Source organism: Heteronotia binoei, chromosome 21 (genome assembly GCF_032191835.1).
Source record: "Heteronotia binoei isolate CCM8104 ecotype False Entrance Well chromosome 21, APGP_CSIRO_Hbin_v1, whole genome shotgun sequence".
Classification (NCBI taxonomy): domain Eukaryota; kingdom Metazoa; phylum Chordata; class Lepidosauria; order Squamata; family Gekkonidae; genus Heteronotia; species Heteronotia binoei.
In genome coordinates this window covers 100,024,223-100,051,244 of record NC_083243.1, presented here as the reverse complement: position 1 = coordinate 100,051,244, position 27,022 = coordinate 100,024,223, and the positions used below count along the sequence as shown (strand labels likewise).

The 27,022-nt window shown below is 42.6% G+C and overlaps 1 protein-coding gene across 1 annotated transcript; it reads right to left on the bottom strand.

The window, feature by feature from the left end:
- Positions 1-1,203: 1,203 nt before the first annotated feature.
- On the bottom strand, positions 1,204-25,732 carry TP53I11 (tumor protein p53 inducible protein 11). Its single transcript, XM_060262042.1, has 6 exons — positions 25,555-25,732; positions 18,291-18,349; positions 14,256-14,304; positions 13,319-13,415; positions 5,094-5,195; positions 1,204-3,674 (listed from the first exon to the last, which is right to left on the bottom strand). The coding sequence occupies exons 1-6, from the start codon at positions 25,681-25,683 to the stop codon at positions 3,541-3,543; spliced, it is 570 nt and encodes a 189-aa protein (XP_060118025.1). The 5' UTR covers positions 25,684-25,732; the 3' UTR covers positions 1,204-3,540.
- Between the last annotated feature and the right edge of the window lie 1,290 nt (positions 25,733-27,022).

Here is a 27,022-nt window from a genome sequence, read left to right as displayed (position 1 = left end):
ATCGTCCTCCTGTGGCACCTTTGAATCAGGCGGTTTATTCTTAGTATGTTTATTTGGTGAAATTGCTCATATTGATATAAGAGTTGGATTAATTATTTAAAAAGGCAAATAGCACAATTATTTTGTAATCTGATAGATTTGTCTCTAATATGCTCCTTTGGAGAAACTGTTTATATTGAGATAGACAAATTATTATGTTGTATCTTTTTTAATTTGTTAAGGATAAAGATATGATTTTATGTGCTTATTTTAATAAGGATATTGTTAAACCAACAAATTAGTTTGTGCTTATAACATGGTTAAGCTAAATCAGACAGCTTTGTGTTGAGATGGCTTTGAATTTTCTTTTTTATATATATATATATATTATTTTCAAGAAGAATTTTAGATTTATATTGCAGTATTAGTTTAGTAAAAATTTTCTATAATGAAAGACAAAGATGGTAAAATATAGGGAGAACTTTATACTTGCAGGTAGAATGATCTGGGTATTTTATTTGGAGGTAGAATTATAATTGATATATTTGTACTTCTCTCTGTTTTGGTTTTTTCTCACTCTGTAAATGCCCTTTCCCTCCTTTTTTATGTATCTTTGCTTTTGCTCTTTTCTTTTGTAGTTAAAATTAATAAAATTATAAAATACAAATAGAATGCAGCATTAACAAAATTCCTCTTCCAGATAATTTAACCTCATATGAACTACTAGACATAAGACTTGGATTCTATTTGTCCACATTTCTCATCACCATTTCTCTTCAGTTCAGCTAAACTGAGGACACACACTGGACATGTGTGGTCTTTGTGTGGCCAGTGCAGGAAACATAGTATTCCAGGTTCATGCAAATGTTTGAAATGCCAAAAACAAGAATTCTTTCACAGTATCCGGCATCTACTGAGTGTACTTTTGGCTTTCCAAAGATATAACTTCTTATTGAAGGTGTTGCCTTAATATCAAGGCTGATCACTGTTAGATGAATAGATCCATTATTTCCAGATGGGTTCTACATCCAAGCATAGGACAGGACATGTTTACTTGAAAGTAATAGTATCCACTCCTAAATGGTTTTATCCCATCTCAGCAAGTCTTATGTGCTATCATGTGGTCTTGAAGTTCACACTAACTATATTCCCTCTGGTCTCATTGCAGTGGAGGGCACACACAACTGAACTATTGTGAGGTATACATTAAGGGGCGTTGAAAGATACATTGAACTTTTTATTGAGTTTATGAAAAGCTAAAGGAAGAAAGCTGGAACAGTGTCCCCAGCTTCTACCAAAGAAGGTCCTATTACATTTGCGGACTCCTCAACCAAAACAATCACTCTAGAGTCCATCTACAAGAACCCCCAAAGGAAGGGATGAGGAATTTCAAACTTTGGTCTGTTGGCCTACTGAAGATAAGGAGGGCTTCGTACCTAGGAAAGATTCACTGACCCTACATCAACCATCTACAGCAGTAATAATTCCTCTAGTCTACTTTTATTTACTCTAGCCTTTTGAGAGACACACACACATCAATACAACCAACTTTAAGGAAATGGAGATTGACAAAACGTTTACTTAGTGGTCAGTGTGATCAATTTTGAATAAATATAAATGCCAATAACTAGTATGCCTAAATATTTATTGTTTAAAAAATAACAAGTTTCTGCTGCAACTCACACTGGAAAGGAGGTTAAGCCAATGGATGCAGCATCTATCTTTAAATTTGTACAACTGTGGCATGGGGAAGTGTCTCAATGCTCACTAACAAATTTACATACCTTCTGTGAATCACATCATCCAGGAGTGAGAAGTTCTGTACTGAACTACATCCTGAGGTACTCATGGACTGTATTCTCCTTACCAGTGTAAAGGGACAGCAAAGGTGGAAAGACTGATAATACATAATGGTGTGGGGAACAACATGAAGCTCTCTGGCTTGAGGTCCCCCTCACCGGATGCTCTTGAATAGAAGGCTTACTGTGGTTTTAGGGGAATCTCTACAATATGCACAAAGAACAAATTAAACTGAAATACCTTTCCAGGCACTGATTTAGGGCAATGGGGCTGGTTCACATATTGATAAATCTGGCAATTCTACATGTCCAGAGGAGTGCAGGCCTTCTTAGGCTCTTGCTGCCTTATAGAAAGTAGGACAGGAATCGTATATGTGCATATCCACCTATACTTAAAACACTCAGTGTTCATATCCTTCCATATCTCTCCAAAGGGAGGGGCTATGACACTGGAATAGCCTCCTGTTTTCAGCAAGAAGATCCCAGATTCAGTCTTCAGCATCCATAGTTAAAAGGACCAGGCAGTAGGTAACATGAAAGAACTCTACCTAAGACCCTGAAGAGCCATTTCCAGCCTGAGTAGGCTGTACTGACCTTAGATAGATGGCCTGATTCAATCTAAGGCAGCTTCATGTGTGTTCATATCCAAAGGGCTTGAAGGACCACCAAAGTGTTTGTTAATTTTCCCCAGCCTGTATTTAAGTGTGTGTGTGTATTTAAATATCACAGATCTCCATCCTATGGAAGTAAGTATATGCATCAGTATTATGGGAGTGTTTTCCTATGCCTTCATCAATTATCTGTATCCATATATTATAAAGTACAATATTTAAACTTCAGGTGGTTACAGCTTGGTAGCCCATTTGTAAAAATGCATAATAGGGTGTATTATGCTGAATTTACATTTCCTTAACAAAGAGATTGTGCAACTTTGTGTGGGAGGTGAACTATAAGTTCCCTTTTCAATAAGCTGTATCCAGAATTGTCTGAAAGTTGTTCCAGTGCTCAAAGACCACCAGAAGTCATAAGCAGCATAAGCAAATAGGAATAAGTCTAATTTTTAAAAACCCACAAACACAGAACCGTTGTTTTTTTTGGTTTTGTTTTTTAAAAAGGTAGTCTGGTAGAAAAACCAGCCAGCATTAATACATAGATGACTATAGCTAATGCTTATTAAAAGGGCAACTGGGATGGGGGCAGCAATACCAGTTTCCGTGGCATTTCTTAAAGGTTTCTAGTCTTCCTACCTGGAAGTGAAATGGTAAGGCTTAATGCTGCCTCCTGTTGTGCTTTATATTGAGCAAACACTGTCAAGTGTCCCAAGCACCAAGACCAGATGACCCCATGGCAGAAGATGCTCCCTATCAGCCTACCCTCTATATCTATGTTTGAATTCAGCCTCAATGCATTATATAGGCATTTTTGACCATATGCTACAGTCGTCTTTATTTGCTGTCCTTTTTCTGTAAAACAAATTCTCCTCCCTGCTCCCACTCTGAATCTGTCTAACCCCCTTCTTGTCCCTGCTCTCATTTTTCTCACTCCCTCCAATCAGGCTTCATGGAGCCCGTCAAGCTCTGGTATCTCCTCTCATCTGGCATTGGTACCAACACTGGATTTATACTATGATGCATGCCATAATTAAGAAGAATGTCTGATCTTTAAAAAAAAAACCCAAAACCCCCCAAAGTGAACAAGAAGAATGCAAAGTTTATGACACAAGCCCTCCACCCTGGCCCCCACCCTTGGGAAGCCTCAGAAATCACACTTTCTTGGGTCGGCGTCCAACTTGGTAATAATAATAAATGCTGATGCAGACAAAGAGGACTCTGCTGATGAGCAGGAGTGCAGCTCCCAGGGATGCCTGGCCCATCTCAACCAGGGTGATGGTGGTCACTGCAAGACAAGCAAAGAAGCTAGAATCAAAGAGGGTTCTCTGCCTCAGGATTCTCAGCAAGACTTTCTTTCATGCATTATCTGGCAAGTAATCCTTCTGTATGGGTTATCTGCTCCAGTGATGCAGTTAGGATTAAATTTCACCATGATAGAGAAACTCCTCATTTAGAGGAAGGAGCCCCTGGACTCCAGTGCCTGGTTATGATCAGGCAAATTGGTGTAGGTACCCTCTCACACAAGCCACTGTGTGACACAGAATGTTGGACTGGATGGGCCATTGGCCTGATCTAACATGGCTTCTCTTATGTTCTTATGTTCTTAGCAGGGGCTGCACTCTGTTTTTCCTGGAGCAGACATCCCCTGTTTCCCAAAACCCTTCCCTTCCCAGGAATGTTGGCAAGCCTTTCTAGTCACCCAAGTCTCCTCATAGGTGCACATGTACACACCATAATTCTTTATGGAAAAGCATGCCAATTGACCAAGGTGAGCCACCTAGTGGGAAGGGTGGGATATAAATCTCAGATAAATAAAAAAATAAAAAAAATGCTGAAAAAGTGCTCAGAGGAAGTCAGCTTCAGAGGCCAAACGTGTACTATAGTTCAGTAGCAGCATTTCTCAAAAACTGTGATTACAGGTGCAATTGAAACAAATGTTTAAAATAAATCAAAACAAATGTTTAAAACCAAGTTTTTAGGGGGGGTGGGAGTGCACAGGAGCATATCTCCACTTGGGCTGGCCAGGGCTCCAGCTGGCACACAGGAAGGCGCAAGGAGGCATCTTTAAATGCCTCCCCAATGGCTTCAGCCTTCCCCAGCACGCCCACTGCAGCAGGCATGCAGGGGAAGGCACAGGGCAGCTCCTGCTGGGCTTTTTCCACAAAAAAAGCCCTGTTTAAAACACAGTAGAGTGAAGTTCACCTGGAAAACACCAGAGCTGGACTTTTCTCTTTTATAACAATTCTCTGTAGCCCCCTCTTCTCTGCGCATTGTATCCAACAGTACAACTAGTTCCAATCTCAGGGGGGTGAGAACCCTGCTCAAGTCACTTGCAGAGATGGACTTTCCCTCATCTTTATCTCCCCCTTCCCAAAACAAGGCAATACTGGGAGGCAAAGGCCAAAATGGCACAAAGGATGCATGCAGTATGCAGAGGGAAACTTGCATTCCCTTCTCTCTTCTACTGGGGAGAAACAAATTTTTCAGTTGACACAAGAGGGGAAAACATCAGCCAATTTCCCCACCATATAAAGCAGGATCAAATCTGTTTTCACAACCTTACATTCATTGCTTGTAGGATCAAAACTGTGATCCAAATATAGTTAATATACTGCTTTGTCAGAAACTCAAGATCCAAAATGAAGTTGCTGGAGCAAAAACAGGAGTTTCCTTGGGCTGTGTCTCCCCAAAGAGACCTGCTTACCCAAGAACTGAATTCCAAAATAGCATGCTTCTGTCAGTAGGGTCCAACGTATGATGACCTTCTCAGCTGTGTACAAGGCATTCCACATGATGAGGGAGATACCTAAGGGGCACAGGAGGTAAAGAGATAGAGGCTCATTATATATGTTTCAATAAGCTAAGAGATAAGGCCACCAACTGAAACATCTTACAAAATAATTTTACACAACTAAGGTGTCAGGACCTAGGAGACCCAGGCTCAAACCCCTGCTTGCTATGAAGCTTGTACAGTGACCACAAGCCAGTCACACTCTCTCAGCCAAACCTATCTCAGAGGGGAGACACTGAGCTCCTTGAAAAAAGGAGAGGATAAAAGAGTATTTCATAAGTCAAAATCCACATATACAAACACACTACCACCAGCAGTTAAAACAACAAACTAAAATCCACATTGCAGCAAAATTAGTCTAGGTTAAGCATAACTTAAAAGACCTGATGCTGCAGGAAAGGTATTGCTACAAAGGCAACTCTGTCTCTCATGGCCTTCCACCTCCTATATTAAGCAATGGTTGCACAGAAAGCCAGGCCACTGAAGATGATCTCAATGATAAAGCAGTTTCAATTAAAGCAGGCAGTCTCAAGCAACAGTCTCTTGGCTCAGCTGTGGAACCTGCAAGAGGTATCCATTGCATGAGCCATCTTCCACAAGCTTCATTTATTTTATTTACAAAATTTTGTGTGCCATCTTTCTTGGGCCACCAAGGCAGATAACTATTTAAAACACACACGATAAAACCACATTTTAAAAGCATTAAAATCAACCCCCTAAGACCATATCATTAGAACAATTTAAGAACAGAGCTAAAAATCATACAAAACATAAAAACAGCAATTAAAAGCAAGGAGGGATCACTAAGGGAATGCCAAACAAAACAAAGAAGTCTTCACCCACTGGCGCAAGATGGCAACAGAAGGGGATAGACAAATCTCCCTGGAGAAAGAGTTCTAGAGCTTTGATGTCATGACCAAGAAGGCCTTCTCCCAGCCTGTTACCCATCTAATCTCAGAAGACACAGGCAACTGAAGCAGGGCCTTTTAAGATAACCACAGTGGTTAGGCAGGCTCATAAGGGAGTCAGCAGTTCTTCAGATACATTGGTCCAATGCACACAGGGCTTTGAAAGTCAAGACCACCTTAAATTGTGCCTAGAAATAAACTTAGAATCAGTGCAGATGGGCCGGGACTGGATTGACATAGTCCTTACAACTCACTCCAGTTAACATTCTGGTTGCAGCCTTCTGTACCACTCGAAGTTTCCAAACTCCTTTCTAGGGAAGCCATGCATAGACAGCATTGCAGTAAACTAATCTCAGTGTAACCAGGGCAAGCACCACAATAGTCAGATCTTTTCTACCCAGGAAAAGCCACAGCTGGCTAACCAGTCAAAGCTAGTAAAAGACACTTCTGGCCACAGCTGCCACCTATTTACTTAACAGCAAGCCTGGGTCCAAGAGCATCCTCAGACTACAGACCTGTTTCTTTAAGGGCAGGGCATCCCCATCTAGAATGAGTGACACATTAAATCCTGGAACAGGCCTTCCAGCTACCTGTAGCACTTCCATCTTGACTGGATTAAGTGCCAGTTTATTAACCTTAATTTACCCCAAAACTGCCTCCAGGTCCTGCTTCAAGGTTTCTACAGCTTCCCTAGGATCAGCTGGAAGTGCAAGACAGAGCTGAGTGTCACCTACACACTGGTGATATCCCAGCCCAAATGTCCAGATGATTTCACCCAGCAGTTTCATGTAGATGTTAAAGAGCATAGGGGATAAAGATGAAACCTTGCCAGAAATGCTTCTTCTGACAAGATGATTATCAGACTCAAACTACACTTACGCATGTGCTACTTACATCCAGGCTTTACCTGCTGTGATGCAGTTTATGTGAGATTGCCCTGGAGTATCACTGAGAAATTTCAACTTTCAGAATACAGTGAACAAGTTGCTGACCACAGCACACCACAGTAATTCCTCACTCTAGTAGTCAAGGATTCTCACTGGCTGCCAGTTTCCAGAATAAATACAAAATTCTGGTGTTGATCCTAAACTACCAGGGACCAGGGTGTCATGACCTACCCCTAATCCAGGCCCTTCACATATTTTAAAAATTATATAACTTTCTGATCATGCCCCTCAGGCTGAACCAGGATGTCCTACTTCACCTACCACCACCACCCTTTCTAATTTCCAAGACTCTCAAATGTGTGGTTAATATATCATTTCAACCACCTGATCCTCACAGGAACAGAATTTATTTTCATCAGGACAATTTTCCCCATGTTTATATGGTCCTCAGTTAGGTTATAATACTAAATGTAATACACTAAGAGGGGGAAACCACACAAAATAATAATTTTATTTAGCTGATAAGAGTGACTCCAACCCTCTTAAAAGCCTAATGTCACAAACTGACAGACAACTGGGCCTTCGCAATTCAGTATCTTTGAGAAGTTTAAACTTAAACATATAACAGATTGTTGCCTTTTAAATGGTTTTTGAGAGGAACGCATTCAAATTCTGCCAATATATTAATTCACTAAAGTCCCTACTGGACTTGTTGCCTAACCTGGATGCCTCCTAAACCCACTCCCTCCAAGCTGCAAAGTTGGCCAGCTTTTGAAACTGTCCATCACACAGGGTTTCTTAGATGAGCCTGCCTGGGAATTCGTCTTCACTCCATTGTCCCACCTTCAGATGAGAGGAAGAAGACTGCTGGTGTATGTGGGGGTCTAAGATTGTGTCTCTGGCAGTGTCAAAGAGATTCACCTGTACTATCATGGTTACCATTAAGTCTACTCTATTCATTTGACCATTTAACAAATGAGGTGCAAAAGAGCATCTCCCTTCTAATTAATACACTCTACTGCTATCTCCCACCCTTTCCCCACCTAATACATTCTACAGCTGTCTCCCACCTAGCACAGATGGCCCCCTCCTTTTGATGTCCACGGTTTCCTTTCCCAGCAAATATAATACACTGACCCCAACCCTTTCTTTGTTAGCAGTGGTATTTAAAAGAACTACAAAAGGTAGCCTTAAAAAAGGTCAAGAAAAGATGAAATTCCACCTGTTCCAATTATTTATAGCAGATGCACTCTGTTCCTATATTTCAGACACAGGAGGCTCAAGGAAAAGCCAGAACTTCTTCAAAAAAGGAGGGGGAGGGAGGCTGTTACTTTATGTTGCAGTATTTGATCTAAAAAAAAAACAACAACAGAAAACACAGCACTCCCCCAGGTGCAGAAGGATTTCCATGTTTAGTTCTATGCATTAAGAAATAATTCAGGCAAGAAGTCAAAAAGGGAATCAGCTAACTGCAGAACTCAGAAAACAGTGCTCATCAGCAGCCCTGTGATAGAACAGCAGAGAATCTGGATGCAAACATCACAGCGCAGTATGAAAAGGCAAAACAAAAAAGCCTGCTCCAAAGCAAGCCTGTTTCAAAAACTCATCTTAAATCGCTGCATTTCCACTTGGTGCCATCAGATGCCACTACAGGTTTACAATGTGAGCAGATTACAAAGGGGGGTGGGAAGGAAGTCCTGTAATGCTTTATATTAGGGTCACAAAAATTAACCACAAGTGTTAAAATAAAGAGCCATTATGTAACTTTAAAAAATGTCTGCCAGCATAGGCTGAGAAACTCCCAGCTTCACTTGTGTTATCTGTGGTTTCAAGACTCATTACAAAAAGAATGCACTGCCACAGGTCCCCCATCTTTAGCCTGTACTGACTCCTGATTTGGCTTTGACCAAAATACCTTTCAAAAAAGCAGTAGGAATGTTCTGTAAATAGAAGAATGTAACTGGCAAATGCTATTGGCCTGTGAGTAGCTGAAGCTAAACCTGACCCTAAAATAGATACCTCTTAACTCTTAAATGCTTGGAGCTCTTTAGCTTGGAGAAACGTCGACTGCAGGGTGACATGATAGAGGTTTACAAGATTATGCATGGGATAGAAAAGGTAGAGAAAGAAGTATTTTTCTCCCTTTCTCACAATACGAGAACTCGTGGACATTCAATGAAATTGCTGAGCAGTTGGGTTAGAACTGATAAAAGGAAGTACTTTTTCACCCAAAGTGTGATTAACCCATGGAATTCACTGCCACAGGAGGTGGTGGCTGCTACAAGCATGGACAGCTTCAAGAGGGGATTGGATAAGCATATGGAGCAAAGGTCCATCAGTGGCTACTAGCCACAGTGTATTGTTGGAACTCTCCGTCTGGGGCAGTGATGCTCTGTATTCTTGGTGCTTGGGGGGAGGGCACAGTGGGAGGGCTTCTAGCCCCACTGGCGGACCTCTTGATGGCACTTGGGTTTTTTGGCCACTGTGTGACACAGAGTATTGGACTGGATGGGCCATTGGCCTGATCCAACATGGCTTCTCTTATGTTCTTATGTCAGCAAATCAGATTTCTTCTCAGTTTAAATGGCAGGTGGGCAGCAGCAGTGATTGCATGGCAGTAGTCTCCCTTAGGAGAAGCTATTAGACTGGATCTCATGAACAAACTGGGACTCCCAGCCTGGACTGCTCATTGGATTGGAACCTGATCTATGACACTTCTCATGAGATCAGACCAAATTCACACTTCTCAATGATGTAAATTATGCATCAAGGGTTTGGGTTTTGTTTTATTGTGTGTGTGTTTGTATTGTAATATGTTACGGGTTCATTTTACCAGTTTTGGTTTTACTATGTTTGAACTGATGAAGGAAGCAGCATCACAAACCCTGGGTAAGAAGATGGACTGGAAATATTTAAACCATACAAATTAACATCAGCCACTATTTTTATCATAGAATGCAAATGAAAATAGCCAAGGGAAAAAAGGGCCACAGCACAGCTGACTCGGCAGGGCAACCATTCATCTGAACTAGCTATTAAAACATATCAGGGCTGGACATCCTTACTGTCTTTCTCAAACTTGCAAAGTATTTGAGTGACTTGGGCACCTTATGTTGTATCTTGTTTCACCTGCCCCCACACTACAGAGTTCTGCAGAAGAGAAATTGCTGCCTTTCTCTTAGGACAGAGGTGGGAAACCTTTTTTCTGCCAAGGGCCATATGGATATTTATAACATCATTTGTGGGCCATACAAAATTATCAACTTAAAAAACAGTGCTCCACCGAGGGAAAATGATTCAGGCCAGCAAAATTAATGCAAATAATTGTTTTTCTATTTGAAGACATGTGGGGAGAGCCTAATCTGGCACACAAACCCACACACACCCGGCTCACCGTTCTAGGCAAATGCATAGGTCCAGGGCTTTTTTGTAAAAAAAGCCCAGCAGGAACTCAGTAGCATATTAGACCACATCCCCTAATATTAGGATATTAGGTCACACACTCATTAGCATATTAGGCCACACCATCTGGGATAATCAAGTGCAAATTGAACTGGTGGTAGCTGGCTCCCACCCCCCATCCCTGCCACCCCTCCCTCCCTCCCTCCACGAGGAAACTGCAGCTGCTCCCAGCAGACCTGTATGGTGGTTCCACAGAGAGAGAGAGAAAGGAAGGGAGAAAGGGGGTAAAAAGGTAAATAAAGGTAAATAAAGAAATGGGGGGAAGAAAGGGAAATGAAATGGAGGAAAGAAAGAGTAATAAAGGTAAACAAAAGAAAAGAAAGAAATGGGAATAAAAGGAAACAAAGAAATTGAAAGAAAAGGAAATAAAGAAATGAGGGGGAAACTTACCTAAACTGTGACAGTAACTTTTCCAGTCCCTGTAGCAATTCTGGCTGGCCAGCCAAGCCCCAGGGAGGCTGCCGCACAGTACCTCTGGGCCCTGTGATCCCTACTGATCTTTGCTGACCAACCAGGCCCCAGGGAGGCTGCCACATGACTTGGTTCAGCCCAGCAATCCCCGAGGGCCACACCAAGAGATCTCGGACAGAGGTTCCCCACCCGTCTTAGGGTAATGACATTGTACTATCTAATGAACTCAGTCATCCTCTCATAGCATCTACTAGCCCAGGAGTGGCCAAACTGTGGTTCAGGAGCCACATGTGACTCTTTCACACGTATTGTGCAGCTCCCAGAGGTCAAGGAGGAACTTAATGCAGGCTTACTATCAAGTAAGTGTGCTTAGCATTAGGACCTCAGTCAGACTGAGCACTGACCCATAGATAGGTGACTATTTCTGCCATGTGTGAAGTGGAGAAAGAGGGGGAAATAGGCAGGCTTGCAAGCATTTCTCCTCTATCACAGAGGATGACCAGAGACCTAGAGCAGGGAAAGAGTGCAAGAGCTGGGGGAGACACTAGAAGGAGGGATGGAATTTAAGAGGGTGGTACAGGGTTCCCCTTAGCAAGGGTCATTTTGTAGAAAAAAAGGTGCAGGAGCTCAGTAGCATATCTCATTTGCAGATGAGATATATCATATATATCTCATATCATGATATATATATCATATCATGAGATATGATAACGAGAGAATCAAAGAGAAAGAAAATTATAAGAGAGAGACAGAAAGAAAGCATATAGATAGAGGAGGGAGGGGGAGAATGAGTGAGTGAATGAATGAATAGAGAGGAAGGGGGGGGCGGAGGGGAAACAGAGAGAAAGAAATAAAGAAAACAATTAGTGAGAGAGGGAGGGTAAAGAGAAAGAAGATGAGGACAGAGGAAGAGGGAAGGAAAGAAGGAAGGAAGGTTTCTCCTCACTGCACAGCAGTTTAGGCTGCCTAGGAAGACAAGCCAGCCTGGGATCTGTGTGCAGCAGAGAGTTCTTTCCATGCTGCAGCAGTTCCCAGCTGGAGGCTTCTCTTGTCAGGTGGTTTAAAGCACCCAGCGAGAGCAGCCAGACTGGGGATCTGTGTGCATACAGACCCCCAGCTGGATGGTTCTGTCGCCAGGTGCTTTAAGCCACCCAGCAAGAGACGTCAGCCCCACAATCTCTGTGCAGCGGGGAGTTCTGTCCCCACTGCACACAGACTCTGGCAACGTGCTCCTGCTAAATTCAAGCCCTGCCCCTTAGTTTCATAGGTCTTGTAGGAGTTGTATTACTAACCTTGGTTTCAAGGAAAAGAAAGATGCTTAATGATGCAAACAGTGGCCAGTGCCAAAACTAATTCCCTAGTGCCAAACACTAGAGCCAAAAAATAATTCCCTAACCTTTCCCTGTGCTGATCTTATGGGGACCATTATTTCCAGCTTTTGTTTTTTAAAATGTTTCCTTTCAGCATGGTTATGTTGTAAAGTGCATATATATGTATTTTATCTTTTTGTGCAAAGAAAGTATTAAGAGTTTTATTAAAGATATGTGTGTAATATTTGTTCATGTCTTGCAGCTCTCAAACATCTGATGTTTATTCTATGTGGCTCTTACATTAAGCAAGTTTGGCCTTTCCTAATACTAGGCTATTGTCCAGGCAACATCATCCTGACCTTTCCCAGGCTCGCAGCAACCCTGCCCCGGAAGAGCCCAGACCCTGTGAAAGGGAGCAGGACCAAAGACACTGAGACCCGGCAGACGGCCACCCGGCTCGAGATGCCACAGGACCCACCTACCTGCCATGCCTCCGATGGGCGTCCTGGGGGCTCGGCAGAGGAGCGGAAGTGAACGGGCCTCACACCTTGGCTCAAGACAGCCCCACGGCACTTGGCCCGCCCTGCTGGCCAAACGTGGCAGCAGCAGCCTCTGGCCGGGTCGGGGTTGAGCCAGAGAGCGGAGTAGGCAGTGCAGGCATCAGAGGGCGGTTCTGAGTGAGCTGCCGGAGCGCCTGCGCCTGCCACACAGGCGTGTCATGCCCTGCAGCCGTCCCGGAGGGCAGTGGCCATTTGGGGCCACACGGAAGGGGGTGGGAGCAGCATGGGCCGCCGGAGAGGCAAACCAGTAGGGAGGGAGGAGGAATGATGGGCAGAGAAACACAGGGCTGGAGGAAGGAGGAGGGCTGGGGGACGGAGGTATGAAGCTAAAAAGGAGGGAAACGCTGACAGCCGAAGAGGAAGTGAATAGCAGAGAGGAACAGGCAGACCCAGAAAGAGGGAAAGAGAGTGCCTGACTCAATGGAGGTGGTGGCTGCATGACGGAACACTGGCCTCCCTCCATTTTCTGATGTCACAAGCACCCCTTTGGTCTCCCTCCACGCAACAACGGATGCCCCACGGGGTGGGGGCAGCGAGAGGGGCCATCACAGCTATTCACCACAGACTACGCCATCTCTCCTGGCTCCAGACAGTACTCACTAAGCAAGGCTCCTCCATACAGACGGATGGGTGTCTTGCTATTGACAGACTCTTCTTCAAAGACAGCATCGTAGAGCTGATCAGGAAATGTGAGAGCCTAACAGGAAGAAAAACAATAAGAGAGAAATATCAGCACCTGTGCCTCAGTCTGGTTCAATGAGCAGAGTCAAGAGAATGTGCAACTGTGGCAAGTGTATACAAGCTGTAAGAAATAGGTGCTTGGCCCTGAGAATTGAACCTTAACACCCAAAAGCCCCATACGAACCTGCATGCGCTCAGGGACCCCCAGGTTGGGCCCTGCTGAGAACCTGGACTGCCAATAGGTAAGGCCATCTAAAGAGCCTATTCAGCCATGGAACATTGCCCTTCAGAGGTTAGGCTAACAAGTATGCATGTTTAATGTGGCCTGTGAAATTAATTGATTTCTGCACTACTCCAAGATCAGACTGTGAGATCTGTTATAGAAAAAAGGTGAGATTTCTTAATGGTTCACATCAAAAACTATTTCTGCTTTTATCTGCTTTTGTTTATTACTTTTTAAAATGCGGATAGAGTAATGCCTCAGTGAACCAATTCTGAAACAACATAAGTACTTCCTGTTCAGTACAGTAAGTTGCCTTGACTATTCTTAGGCAACATACTAATCTCCTAAAGAGTTACTTTTTAAACCAAGTAATAGCTACTTCAGAAAAGGCAATTCAGAATGCAGTAGCAGCAAGAATTAATTTCTAACTGCCATGACTCCACTCCAACTTGTGCCATGCTAGCCACACTTTCCCCATGTGGTTCAGAATAGCCGAACCTTTGCTTAAGAATACAATGTGGGGAAAACACAGACAGGCTGCAAATGCTGAGTGTTAATTACTCCCCACCCTGTAATTTCATTATTGCTCCCTCCTCCCCCACCTGTCTTCTCATGAATATTTTTGTCACTTACCATAATGGCAACCCCAGAAAATATGACGGCTGACACAAATTGCCAAACCCTGTAGGAGAGATCAAAGAAGAAGAGTTGGTTTTATACCCTGCTTTTCACTACCCAAAGGAATCTCAGAGTGGCTTCTCCTTCCCTTCCTCTCCCTACAACAGTCACCTTGAGAGGTGGGTGGGACTGACAGAGTTTTGAGAGAACTGTGACTGATCCAAGGTCACCTAGCTGGTTGCATGTGGAAGAGTGGGGAATCAAACCCGGTTCTCCTGATTAGAGCCCATCACTCTTAGCCACTACACAGGGCCAGCCCTAGAGTGTCTGGCACCCTAGGCAAGGCTAGCTTCTGCCCCCTCCCCCCACTGATAATGTCACCAAGTCACATGGGGGTGTCCAATTTTTCACCCCCAGAAGGCTGGCAACCTAGGCAATCGCCATGCTGCTTACACCATGCTGGATCACAAAATAACCTTTTAATTGTCACAGACAATATTATGTTTTGTAAGTTTTGTAGACTTCTTTCATACAATAGTTTTGTTTTGAAAGAATAGCATTACAGCATTCCTGTTGCCTTAAATTAGGATAAAGAAGAATGCAAAAGGAATGAGGAGGAAGGGAAAAGATGATCACCTGTCTTTTCTCAAAGCAACTGGCAACATTTTGCAAAAATTAAAATAAAATCTGAATTCAAAGTTAACAACTTGAGGAAGTACAGCATTGAGAAAAAAAGATTCTCCTATATAAAAAAGAACTTTTTACTCCTATAAAAAAGAACTTTTTATCTGTTGGTTGTACAAGAGCTGACTGGCCATCTTTATTTAAGGTAATCATATGCTAGTTATTAAAGAAAGATTTTTTGTTGTTCAGTTGCACAGTAGAGTCTGACTCTTTGCGACCCCATGGACCAAGTCACACCAGGACCTCCTGTCTTCCACCATCTCCAAAGGCTACTCAAATTCATGTTTGTTACATAGTTTTCTTTTTAAAAGCATTCAGCCTCACAGTTTTACTTCTAGGTCTGTTATACCTAAGATTGATTGCCAGAGAAAGCATCCATGGCAACGCCATAGTAAAGTCATTAATAGATCTCAGCAGGTCTCTCTTTACAGCAAACCCCTGATATCAGGCACATGTATAATCACTTTTGCCCTTCTCCTGACATCAACATCTTCAGATATCACAGTCTGGTTTATCTTGCCAGTGTTTCACAGATCATTCTGCATCCAAGGTTGCTTACTTTTTCTTCTGAACAGACTTTGTTCTAGAGAGGTGTTTGTAGTAGACACACCACATATCAACCTTGAAAAGCTGTGTATGATCTGTAACTGACATTCCACCCAGCTCTTGGCAAAAATGTGGGTTCTTTTGGTTTACTATATGGGTTTTTTTTTTAAGCCCAGTCAGAACTTACTGTAGCAGGAGTCTTCAGAGAACAAACAAATGCAACAAAACTTGCTCTCTCTTTTCCCCACCCCCTGCAGTTCCACACACTCTTAGTAAAAGGATACTCAAACTTTGCTTCAGTCTTTAAGTATTACCAAGATTTCACTCGTATCTGCATCAAAGTGGAACAATATACCGGTGAGCCACACACTGTAACAGATTGTTTCAATCAACTAAGGGGAACCACACTGCCTCCTATGATTTTTGGGAAACCAGGTTTATTTTAAACTTTAAACCTCCCCTCCGGTTACCAGGTGTTCTAAAGGAAGCAAGTGTATAGGCTTTGGGTTCGCTGCTGTGAGGTACATTTTGTGGTGCACAAAAAGAATATGGATGTCAATGAGGCGGGAATCATATATAAACAACAAATATGTATTTATTTACAAAGTGGGTGTCAAAGAACAGATAAGCAGCACAGGTCTCCAGGTGGACAAAGGAAAAACCTGGTTGAGGCACATTAAATTAGTTATGGTTTCAGAGACTAGATTGAATTTTCTTAAATGTTTCTTCATCCAAAGAGTAATTAACATACGGAATTCACTGCCACAGGAACTGGTGGGGGTTACAAGCATAGACAGCTTCAAGATGGGATAGGATAAATATATGGAGCAGAGATCCATCAGTGACTATTAGCTACAAGGTATAAATGGAATACTCTGTCTGGGGCTTCTTGGTGCTTGGGGGGCAACAGTGGGAGGGCCTCTGGAGTTCTGGCCCCACTGGTGGACTTCCTGATGGCACCTGGGTTTTGGCCACTGTGACACAGAGTGTTGGACTGAATGGGCCATTGGTATGATCCAACATGGCTTCTCTGATGTTTTTATATTCTTAAATACTTTCAAGCATAAACTGTCTAGCCACTAGGTTCTTCTCACACTCAGAGGATTCCACTCACAGCAGCCTGCCACTTCCCAAGAGTCAGATTAAATGGCACATGGTCCACTCATAGCCAGAGACAGGCCTAACGATCAGGTTCTCTATTCTCTCAGAAATAGAGCTAAACCACTCTGGTGCACTACCAAGCAAAACTACTCCTTGCTCTGTTGCTCTTTTGCTGAGGCAGACCCACACTATCACTGCATTCTCCCTGAGGCAAACTGAACTGAACTCCTGCTGTGCTTTCCTTAGGGTTGCCAGGTGCAACTTAGAAAATATCTGGGGGCTTTGGGGGTGGAGCTGGGAGATTTTCCCATTCTCTAAAATAAGTAAATAAAAATACAGTAGTGCTGTTCCCTTGAATAAAGTCTTCATTTCCTCATTCCCCAGCAGCTGCAGTTCCACAAAATAAAAGTGAACACACACACACACCCTCACAAAACAGCCATAATAAACAGAATGCACACACTTTCATTATCTCATTGGAGCAATACTTATGGCAGTTACTGAATGTAACCGACTGTTGTATTTCAATCAACTTCTTCAGACTAACAGGAAATGAAAGCAGAGCAGCCTAGGTGGTGAGTTATCCTCCTGACAATCAGAGGAACTCTGCTCACTTCTCTTCCTTCCTCATGTGCTTCACAAACTCACCAAGAAGACCCACGTGACTCTGCTTGCTCGCCTGCCCATTCAGCTTTCCTCTTGCTCAGATTTAACAGCACACACACAAAGCACAAGCAGTTTGCAGGTTTCTTTTAAACCTGCACAGATTTAAAGGCACATGGTGGCTGTTGGGGCAGGGCTTCCCCACCCACCCCGCTGGGTAGTGGCAAGGAGGAGCCTGCAAAACCGGGCGATCCCCCACTAGGGCCTGGGGGCTGGCAAGCCTAGCTTCCCTCCAGTGTTCCATCCCTTTTTTCAAAAGTGACCAGATGCTGTGAGTGGCTCATGTGAGTAGTTGTTTTCTTTTTCAGGGGCAGAACAGCCTCCTGTCCCTCACACAAACTTCCTAAATGTTGTTAGCCGCCCTGAGCCTGCTTCGGAGGGGAGGGCAGGATATAAATGTGAAAAATAAATAAACAAACAGGCTGAACTGAGACAATGGTCTCACCCAATTCCATGCTGGTGAAGGAATTGAAAACCTTTATCTTTTGTGAGTGCCCAATAAGCCTCCTTATGCCTTTAAAAACTATAGATACATTTTTCCAGATGTAGCTTCTTTTTCTTCAAATATCTAGTAACTGGAGCAGTCACTCTTTCTACTCATCCTCCTGAAGCACAATTGCTAAAGGTACAAAAAGAACTATTAATCTAATCTCTGTGTCTTTCATTCACCCAGCATAGGAAACATAGAAGGCAAATACGCAGGCATACTGCATAAGCCTGGCAAGCCAAACCATCCAGAGGAATTATTATGCACAAGTATGCCTGTCCTGCCAAGTAAAAATTAATGCCAAGGAAGTAAAGGTTAAGTATGAAACACTAAGGAAGGACAGGCACCAGGGCTTTTTTTTTAGCAGGAATGCAGTTCCGGCTGACTTGGTGTCAGGGTGTGTGTGACCTAATATGCAAATGAGTTCCTGGTGGGCATCTTCCTGCAATAAGTCCTATGTATAACAATGGTGATGTCAGGGGGTGTGGCCTAATATGCAAATGACAGATACCATAACAATCTAACTCTTATGCCTTTCTTTCCTTGATCTCAGTAGTCTGGAAACTTACCTGAGCCCCAAGGGTTCCCTCATAGCAAACTTTATTTCATTGCCCAAGACTTGACTTATCTGAAAGTCAAAATTGAAAGAGAAAGATGGACATCAGATGTCTGGTCCTCTAGAGATAGTCAGCAAAATACACCATCTGAGAAGAGGAAAATGTTTTCTAGACCTATGACAAGCCCCATCTCCTATATAGTAAGAACTGGTGTAGTGTATTCCTTCTTCATTTGCAGAGACAAAAGCAGGTGACCATCCAGAGAAGAGTCTCTGGATGAAATTGCGATCATTTAAATTCTCAGAGTCTGCTCTGATATCAAACACACATAACATTGTTTTTAAGATGGCCAAGCTTTAAGTTCTGAACTGATGCACTTTTTCCTTCCTCCCTTCTTATGCAGAGCTGTGTCTAAAGATTTTCTGGTTTAGATCAATAATTGAGACTCTCTCTTTGTATTCACATATGCAAGCCTGGGGATCTGAGGCTCATCATGTACATGAAGAAATGGTGATTTGTTTACAGCCTTACTATATTGCAGCTTTAAATCTGTGGGAGTTGTGAATAACCGCAACAAAGAAGGAGTACTACCATGTATTTGTAACCTCTCTAAGCTACAGAAGAATGGTCAGAATTACCACACAATGTTATAAAAAAGTCCATGGGCACATCATTCCGCTTGTAGAAAACAGAGGGTATGAACAACAACAAGGTCCAAATCCCCTGCTCCGTGTAATAATTCCAGAAGCAAAGAAACGATTGCTAAGGCAGACCAAGTTACAATTGAATCCAGTAGGTGATGAACTGAGCTCTGACTCATCAAAGGTCATGTTGGAATATTAAGAGTTTAAGGTGTTGCTGGATTGTAAAATAATTTGGTTAATGTAAAATGCTTCTTGACATAACAACCCACAGATACCCATTGTTGCTTGTGACACAAAATAAATGGCTGCCATTTTTTTTTTTTTTGAGACAGTGTGAAGCCTGGGGTGGGTGAGAGAGAATTACATTAATATGTTACTCAATCCTATGAATGAATTATGGATTCTTTCTCATATAATATTCACAAGGCAGTTTAGAATTTATCACTTCACAAAAAACTGCAGAGATTATGTACCTCTGAAATTGACCCTTATCCCTAAATATAGGCAAAGAAAGATAAACTTCTTTTTCCACTTTAAAAAATAAGAAAAGGTGGTAAAGGAATGTTGTGTCTTATGTACTATTGATCTGCTTCTTATGTACTATTGGTTTGCTTCTTATGACTTATGGTGACTCTGAATTAATGACCTCCAAAATGTCCTATCATTGAGAGATTTGCTCAGGTCTTGCAAACCAAAAGCCATGGCTTCCTTTATTGAGTTAATCCATCTCATGTTAGGTCTTCCTCTTTTCCTGGGGCCTTCAGTATCTACTATTATAGCCTTTTCCAGTGAGTTTTGTCTTCTTGTGATGTGACCAAAGTACAATAGCCACAGTTTAGTGATTTTAGCTTCCAAGAAGCATTCAGGCCTGATTTGATCTAGAACTTTTATTGTCTTTTTGGTGGTCCATGATATCTGTGGTCCTGACCTGGATAGCTCAGGCTAGCCCCATCTCATCAGATCTCAGAATCGAAGCAGGAATGGCCCTGGTCAGTATTTGGATGGAAAACCACAAAGGAATACCAGGGTCACTACAGAGAGGTGGGCAATGGCAAACCACCTCTGAACATTTCTTGCCTTGAAGTTGGCTGTGACTTGATGACCAAAAATTAGGCTATCTGTGAAACTCTCTCCAATATTACCTTATTTTTAAAATTTATACCCTGCCTTTCTACACTTGAAGGCAGCATTCAAACCACAATAAAGAGAGAACCACAATTAGAGGGGAAAAGAGAGAACTGGTATCCCACCAAATGACTAAGATCCTCAAAAAAGATTACAACAAAATCTCTAGACCTAGCGACCAAAAACATATCTAAGACTCAGGAAAGAGCTCTTTAGTAAGGAAGTGGGAACAACAAAGGAGTCTTCAGGTGCTTCCTGCCCATCTCAGTTTCACATTGTTAGCTGAGGAAAAAAAACAATTTGCACATCTCATTCTGTATTATTTCCTATGTTCTGAAAATGACACAAAGACAACCTTAAACATCACTAGAGAGGCTTTCTGCAAAGGGGAGAAGGCCAAAACTGGCTAGCTTGTTTTGATTAATGTGGATATAAAGAAGGCATCTTGAAACAGTCGCCCATGTCTTACTTCACTGTGATTTTTATGGGAAAGTGCAGGACTGTATATTCAAACCTATCCTGTCTAACCTTTATGGCTTATCTGAGGCAAAGTTGGTTTTCTTTCTGCTATCTGACCAATGTTTCCATATCACAAGTCTAGTTGCAAAGTATCTTTTGGCTGCCATAACAATCAGGGAGCAAAAGACTAGCTCCCCTTCTTGATGTGTGACTGGTTTTTATGTTGATGGATCACTCAGATTGATGGGGCTAGTGGCTGGGTGGGCAAGGGCAATGAACATTTGATTGGTTTTTCTGTGGGTTTTGTCTTGACTGCCTTTCTGGCCAGTGTTTTTTATTATAATTTTATTTTTATTTTTACTCATTTTCACCTATGTTGGACCCTATCTATGTTTTTGTTTCATTATTTTATGCCATTAAAGGTTTTTGACTTTGACTGGTTTTGATAACTGAAACTCTATGTAAATTTGCCATGCTGTACTTTTTATTTCTGTGCCAATGAAGGTGTTTGGATTGGATTGATATAAAGAAGGATTAATACTCTGACAGCAATTGAGAACAAGTGGTTTCTCTCAAAGCAAACAACAAATTTGCATCCTGGCAAGGTGACAAGTTCCTTCTTGGGCCAAAGTGCTCAAGCAGTTTTGATGAGGTGACAGACTAATCCACCCAGATTGATTTGTCTCACAGTTTGACAAGATGACTTCAGTGTGGATTATTCCTCAAACTTTTAAAAAAAAATTCTTCCTGTTCTTGCAAACATTGTTGATTTCAATGCAGGTCAGCGCTCATCCCTCAAGGGGTCAACCTAAGTGCTCCTTTCCCTTGTTCTGGGATTCTGCCAGTTTTAATTCAAATGGAAATGTCTATAGCTGCCACTGAAGTTATGTCTTGCAATTCAGTCTTAATGTTACAACACAGTGAACGCTATACAGAGGCGACCAGTGGAAGCCCACGGGTCCCCGGATGTAGCTCGCTAATACGCTCCGCCAATCAAGATCTGTGGCGGGAACTTTAACTGGCCAGGATTGGCTCATCCCTTGAGGGATGAGCGCTGACCTGCATTTAACTGGCCAGGATTGGACCTGGCCGGATGGAGGGTTGTTCTGGGGAATGTATATAATCGGGACCCGGCCCACGTGTCTCTCTCTTGTGATGTACTCGCCAATAAAGTATGTTGCCTTCAACACGTCTCGTCACTCAGTACATTACAGAAGTACTGAAAATTTGCACCCTTGCAAGTCTTATTTTAAAGTTCCTAGCCCTTGCGGTTTTACCAAAAAGGCATTTGGAAGTACAGTGGCAAAAATAGGATAAGTGCAAAAAATTAGGAATGCACCAAGTCTGTTTATATCTACATATCAGATTTTCCATCACCACCACCTCTCGAGGACTGACTCACACCTTTAAAAATGGTTTGTGTTAAGTTAGCAGAATGAATTTTAAAATAGGTATAATAGGAGCACTGAAAATACCATGAATGAAAGCTAACAGTTCAAAAAGTTGCCCCATGGGTGCCACAGCAAAATTAGTTGCTAGGCAATTGCTGGGGGTGAATGACACCAGGTCAAATCCATGAATACAAAAGCAGTTTGTAACAAGTGACATTCATAAACCATGTAGGACATTCCAGATTCCTGCAGACAAAACAGCACTACCCGCCTGTTTTACAAAGCCCCAAGTAGTCAACAGCCACTTTCTTAGCAAAGATGACTCGAGGGTTTAGCAAAAGCACAGAATTACATGCTATTGGAGCATGATGTGGTGTTGTGAATAGCACAGAATTAAAAGGGAGGTCCAGAAAATTCCTATTATGAATGCTGAGTAAGTAAGGCTGCCAATCACCTGGTGGGGCCTGGAGGTTTCTTAGAATTACAACTGATGTTCAACCTGCAGAAATCAGTTCCCTTGGAAAAAGATAGCAGTTTTATAGGGAGGACCCTAAGCAGATAAATAGATTTTAGCTGAATTCTCTTCCCTAATTCTCCCCTTTATAGACACTACCTCCAAATCTCCAGGAATTTTACAGGCTAGTTTGCAACCCTACCAGCGCCTCATGTCTTCTCCAGATATTCTTCTACTGTTCTTCTAGACGCAGTTGTGTCATTTGCTAGCAAAGAGACCTATTACAACCTTTCCCCACACTCTGTGCAGGCAGTGTTTTAAGGTTCTCCAAAATCAGAAGGGTAGCAGCTACAATCATACTACAAGAGGATAATTTGCGCAGAGGTAAATAACGTATTCAGGGAGCTTAGGCTGATCAAGACTATGCTCAACAGCCAGCCCATTACTCAACAGGTCCACCTTGATTTATCTCTACTGTAGGTTTTGTCAGGCCAAGGCAGTGCCTTCTCATTTACAAAGTGTCCTCAGAAAGGAGAGAATTACATTAGAGAATGTGGATGCTCAGTCTTTTTCTTTTCTCCTCAATCTAACACTCCCCCCCCCAAAAAAAGATGTTTTCATACCAAGTGGTATTGTGGTCCCATGTTTACCTTGTAAATCCACTCTGAATCCACTTTGGGGGACTTCAGGTGTGGAGAGTGACTTCAGGAGAAGGGTTAAGCACTCCCTTCATGCCCATCCCTTTCCTTAGATGTCATAATGGCCCCAAAGTTCAGACACTGTATTTAACAGATGATATGGGAGCACTGTATTGCTTGGAGTGGCACAAAAAGATTAGAACTGGAGATAAACCAGAATCAAAGTAGTTGTCAGGTGTGAGGTGCAATGACCTAACACCTCAGATTCATCTTCTTCAAAACAGTCTCTTAGGTAAGATAAAGAGTTACTGTGGAACAGAGAAATACATTGCTGACAATATTTTGTTCTATGTTTTGAGAAGCAGACCAAGCAAAAATACTTAGCAACATTGTTCTTAAAAGCTTCCCTCTGGGCCCTACTGAAGCACAGCCATTGGATTAGGAATCAACACCAGCAACTTCTCTTCATGTTCTGAAACCATAGCATTTCCTTCTGTTTTTCATTCTTTTCTTTTATGGCTTCTCTACAATAATTCAGAGACAAACTGCATATACTCCGCAATAGTAAGATTCTTCTCTCTGTCTTGTGGGAGGCTGAAATCAGGAGAGGTGGGCTAGGTGGGGAAAGGGCTAATTAACCCCTTTCCTTTCTGCAGCTGGCCTGCTCAAACATGGCTCTTCCAGTTCTTTCCTTCCCACAAGAAAAAGGTAATGTTCAGAATGTGTATGTGTGTGCGTCCAGGTGGGTGGGCACCCCCTCAATCTTCCTTGACATTATGTGGTACATATGAAGACCACCATACTCTACTAAAAGAGTTTCAAAGGGAGAATCCAGCTTGATGCCCCAAGAGTTGGAATTCATTACTTAAAATTCCTCAGAATCAGACTAGAAAGAGAAGTGGCTAGGATAAGCACTGGCAGATGTATAGTTCTCTATGTAAAACACCAACACATATAGAACCTTGCTGTTACTTGAACTACAACTGCCATTTTTAGAGCAAATGTCTCATTGTTCAGCCATTGGGTTAACTCCTGCAAAGTGAAGAGGTGAAATTGATGAGCTTTCCCTTCTTTTATTTGGTTTACCTTCAGAGAACAAAGGATTCCATGCACAGATCCGGGGGGGGGGGGCGTGGTGGTGGTGGAGCTGGTCAGTTCTTCCACAGCTCTTGGTGGCCTTTGCACATCCAATCACATCTTGTTTTCTTTCTTCAAACTAGTGTGTGCAAAGGTAATTCATGCAGCCCTGATGCCTCTCATATTGGAAAGGGGTTAATCTAATAGAACTGGACATAAGGAATGTCCAACATACTTCTACGCACTGTCTAGTATATCTTTATTCCAGCCTTCCTCACTGAACTCAGGGAGGCATACGTGGTTTTTCCTTCCCCACAATAACCAACACTAGAAGCAAACCTAGTAGATTAGGATGGCACCACTCACAGAAGAACACTTCCCAGGGCAAACTGAATGATTATTCAACCTTAACCTGGTTGACTTGTATCCTACTTATGACCTTTGTGTGAGAATAGAAGGAAGAAAGTCCTATATCCCAACACATAGAATTAAAAAAAAACAAACTCGGGAATGCAATAAGTTGCTGTCTCAAGCTTTTTTTCCCCTCTGAGCCATTTCAGCAAATTCTAGATCTTTGAATGTATATTTGATTTTAGTTCAATGCAGCCCATGTGGAAAGACCCAAAGAGGACTGACACATCAGGGAACACAGAAGAGTAAAGAAAGAGATTGCATGTGGTCATATCATTAAAGACGACAGTATGCAAATTATACAAGAATCAAGCCTGTCAGTTCTTATAGGGAACAGCAACAGTTTACAGATCTGTGAGTATTTCTACACTTACAAAGACCTGTCTCTGCTGAGGTGAGAACAGCAGCTTCAACCAACCACCCCCATAGGCCTAGTAATTCCTCCCACGACTGTGAATCTATCATCTCACTCACTCAGTTTTGTAATTAATTCAGATACACAACAGCTCTGTGTGTGAGGAGGTGGAGAAGCTGGTGAAATAGACTGGAAAGCAAGTAGAGTTCAATGAGGATAATAAATTAGGGTGACCTAAACAATGAGCAAGACAGAAATAAATTTGTAATTCCAATGTACTTCTGTTGCCGAGTCTTCTCTGTAGTGCACTGTCATAATCCCTTCTCCTGCCTTAAGCAAAGTATCATTAATTTATTAGCCTTCTAGTTCTTTATCTTTTCAGTTCTGTGTGTTGCAATTGGCACTGAAATGCTGCTTTGGTCATACGATTGCCAGGTCTATATTGGAAAATACCTAGAGACCTTTGGCATGGCCACTTTTGTATGTTCTTACTGGCAGCACACCACACTCTGTGGAGCTACTTATGTAAGGAGTACACTGCCTTAGCTTGGAACAGAGCCTCAATACTTGTAGCCCAGTCACCTGCTTTAATAGAACCACCAACAGTTGTGGTTGAACTATTTGTATAAGGCTCATGTTACTGGGCCGTAACTAGAATAGTAGCCCCAACCATGTCTCTTAACACCAAGCTCTGCAAAGCACTCAAAGACAGCAGTTCTTACCTTTGATCTGTGAACTTCTCCATCATCGTCCTCCCCCCCAACCCCCAGGATCTTCCTTGTCTTCAAACGACTCACAAGGTCTGTCTGGCTGTGCTTCTTCATCAGAGGGGGAGGCTGTTTTGTTGTCATGGTGACTCACAGGTAGTCACTGGCTCAGACAGAAGCTAAATGAGACAAAGGTTAGGTGTATCTAGAGGTCAGATGTAATATAGCATAGAATACTAGTTCAAAAGGCTCTAATCCAAAAGATAGATTTAAGAAACCCTGCAATCAGTTGTGTTCTTTGAACATAGAGTAAACATCTATTTGTTAGCAAATGCATAAAGATTGAGGCACATCAAGAATAAAACTTCTCAGCTCACTTTGAGCTAGACAGTTCTTACCACCTCATGACCTGTAGTAGTAGGAAGAGGAGGAGGAGGATTTGGATTTATAACCTGCCCTTCACCGGGAGTCTCAGAGTGGCTTGCAACCTCCTGCCCTTCCTCTTCCCACAACATCCACCCTGTGAGGTATGTGGGGCTGAGAGAGCTCTTTTGAGAACTGCTCTTGAGAAAACTATGACTGACCCAAGGTCACCCAGCAGCTGCATGTGAAGGAGTGGGGAATCAAACCTGGTTCTCCCAGATCAGAGTCCATGCTCTTAACCACTACACCAAATTGGCTTTAGATAGCTTTCCAAAGTAATGTGCAAAATTAAAATGGCTGCAGCAGTTCCAATGTAAATTTTGTCTAGAAAAAAAAGGGATGCCACCTGACTTCTTTTCAGGCAGACCTAAAATGATTCCACACTTTTTCCATGGGTGGAAACCTTCTCAAGTTTCATCAGTGTTTTGAATAGTCATTAAGAAAATGTTTCATGCACATGCTTAGTTGTTGGATCACTCTTTGAGCAGGACCAAATGGGAATAGGCTTCCCCAGGCTGAAACTGTTTATAAAACTGGGCTGGACAGGCACTGCAGAGGCAGGCTCTTGGAGATTACTTCTGGGAACTTGATTTGTTGAACGAAGCAGCAGCTATACTACTCTGAAGTACCTGACTGTATCTTTCGGTGCCACAACAGCACAATAGGTTCTGCTGGTAGAGTTTTAAGGTCCTATCTGGCTGCTGGTGGAGGGTTCCAGGGTCCATTCTGGGATCTTCTGGCACATACACTGTGATGACATTGCCCTGAAGTAATGTCATCACGTCACTGATATCAGGGGGTGACATTCTAGTTTTTAGACAAAGCTCTATGGTTTGAGCCCAATTTTAACACAGAATTTTGCCCAAAAACTAGAGCATCAACACAATGTTAGCACCGTGATGACACCACTTCTAGGTGATGTCTTTATGTCATGTTTGGGGGCATGTGCAGATAGGCCCTCAGTGGCAGAAAGAGGTCTGCAAAAATGTGGGAAACCCTGCCCAGACTGGGGGCCTGGCAACCCTATCTGCTGGGCCTGCCCTGCCCCTGCAATGAGGAA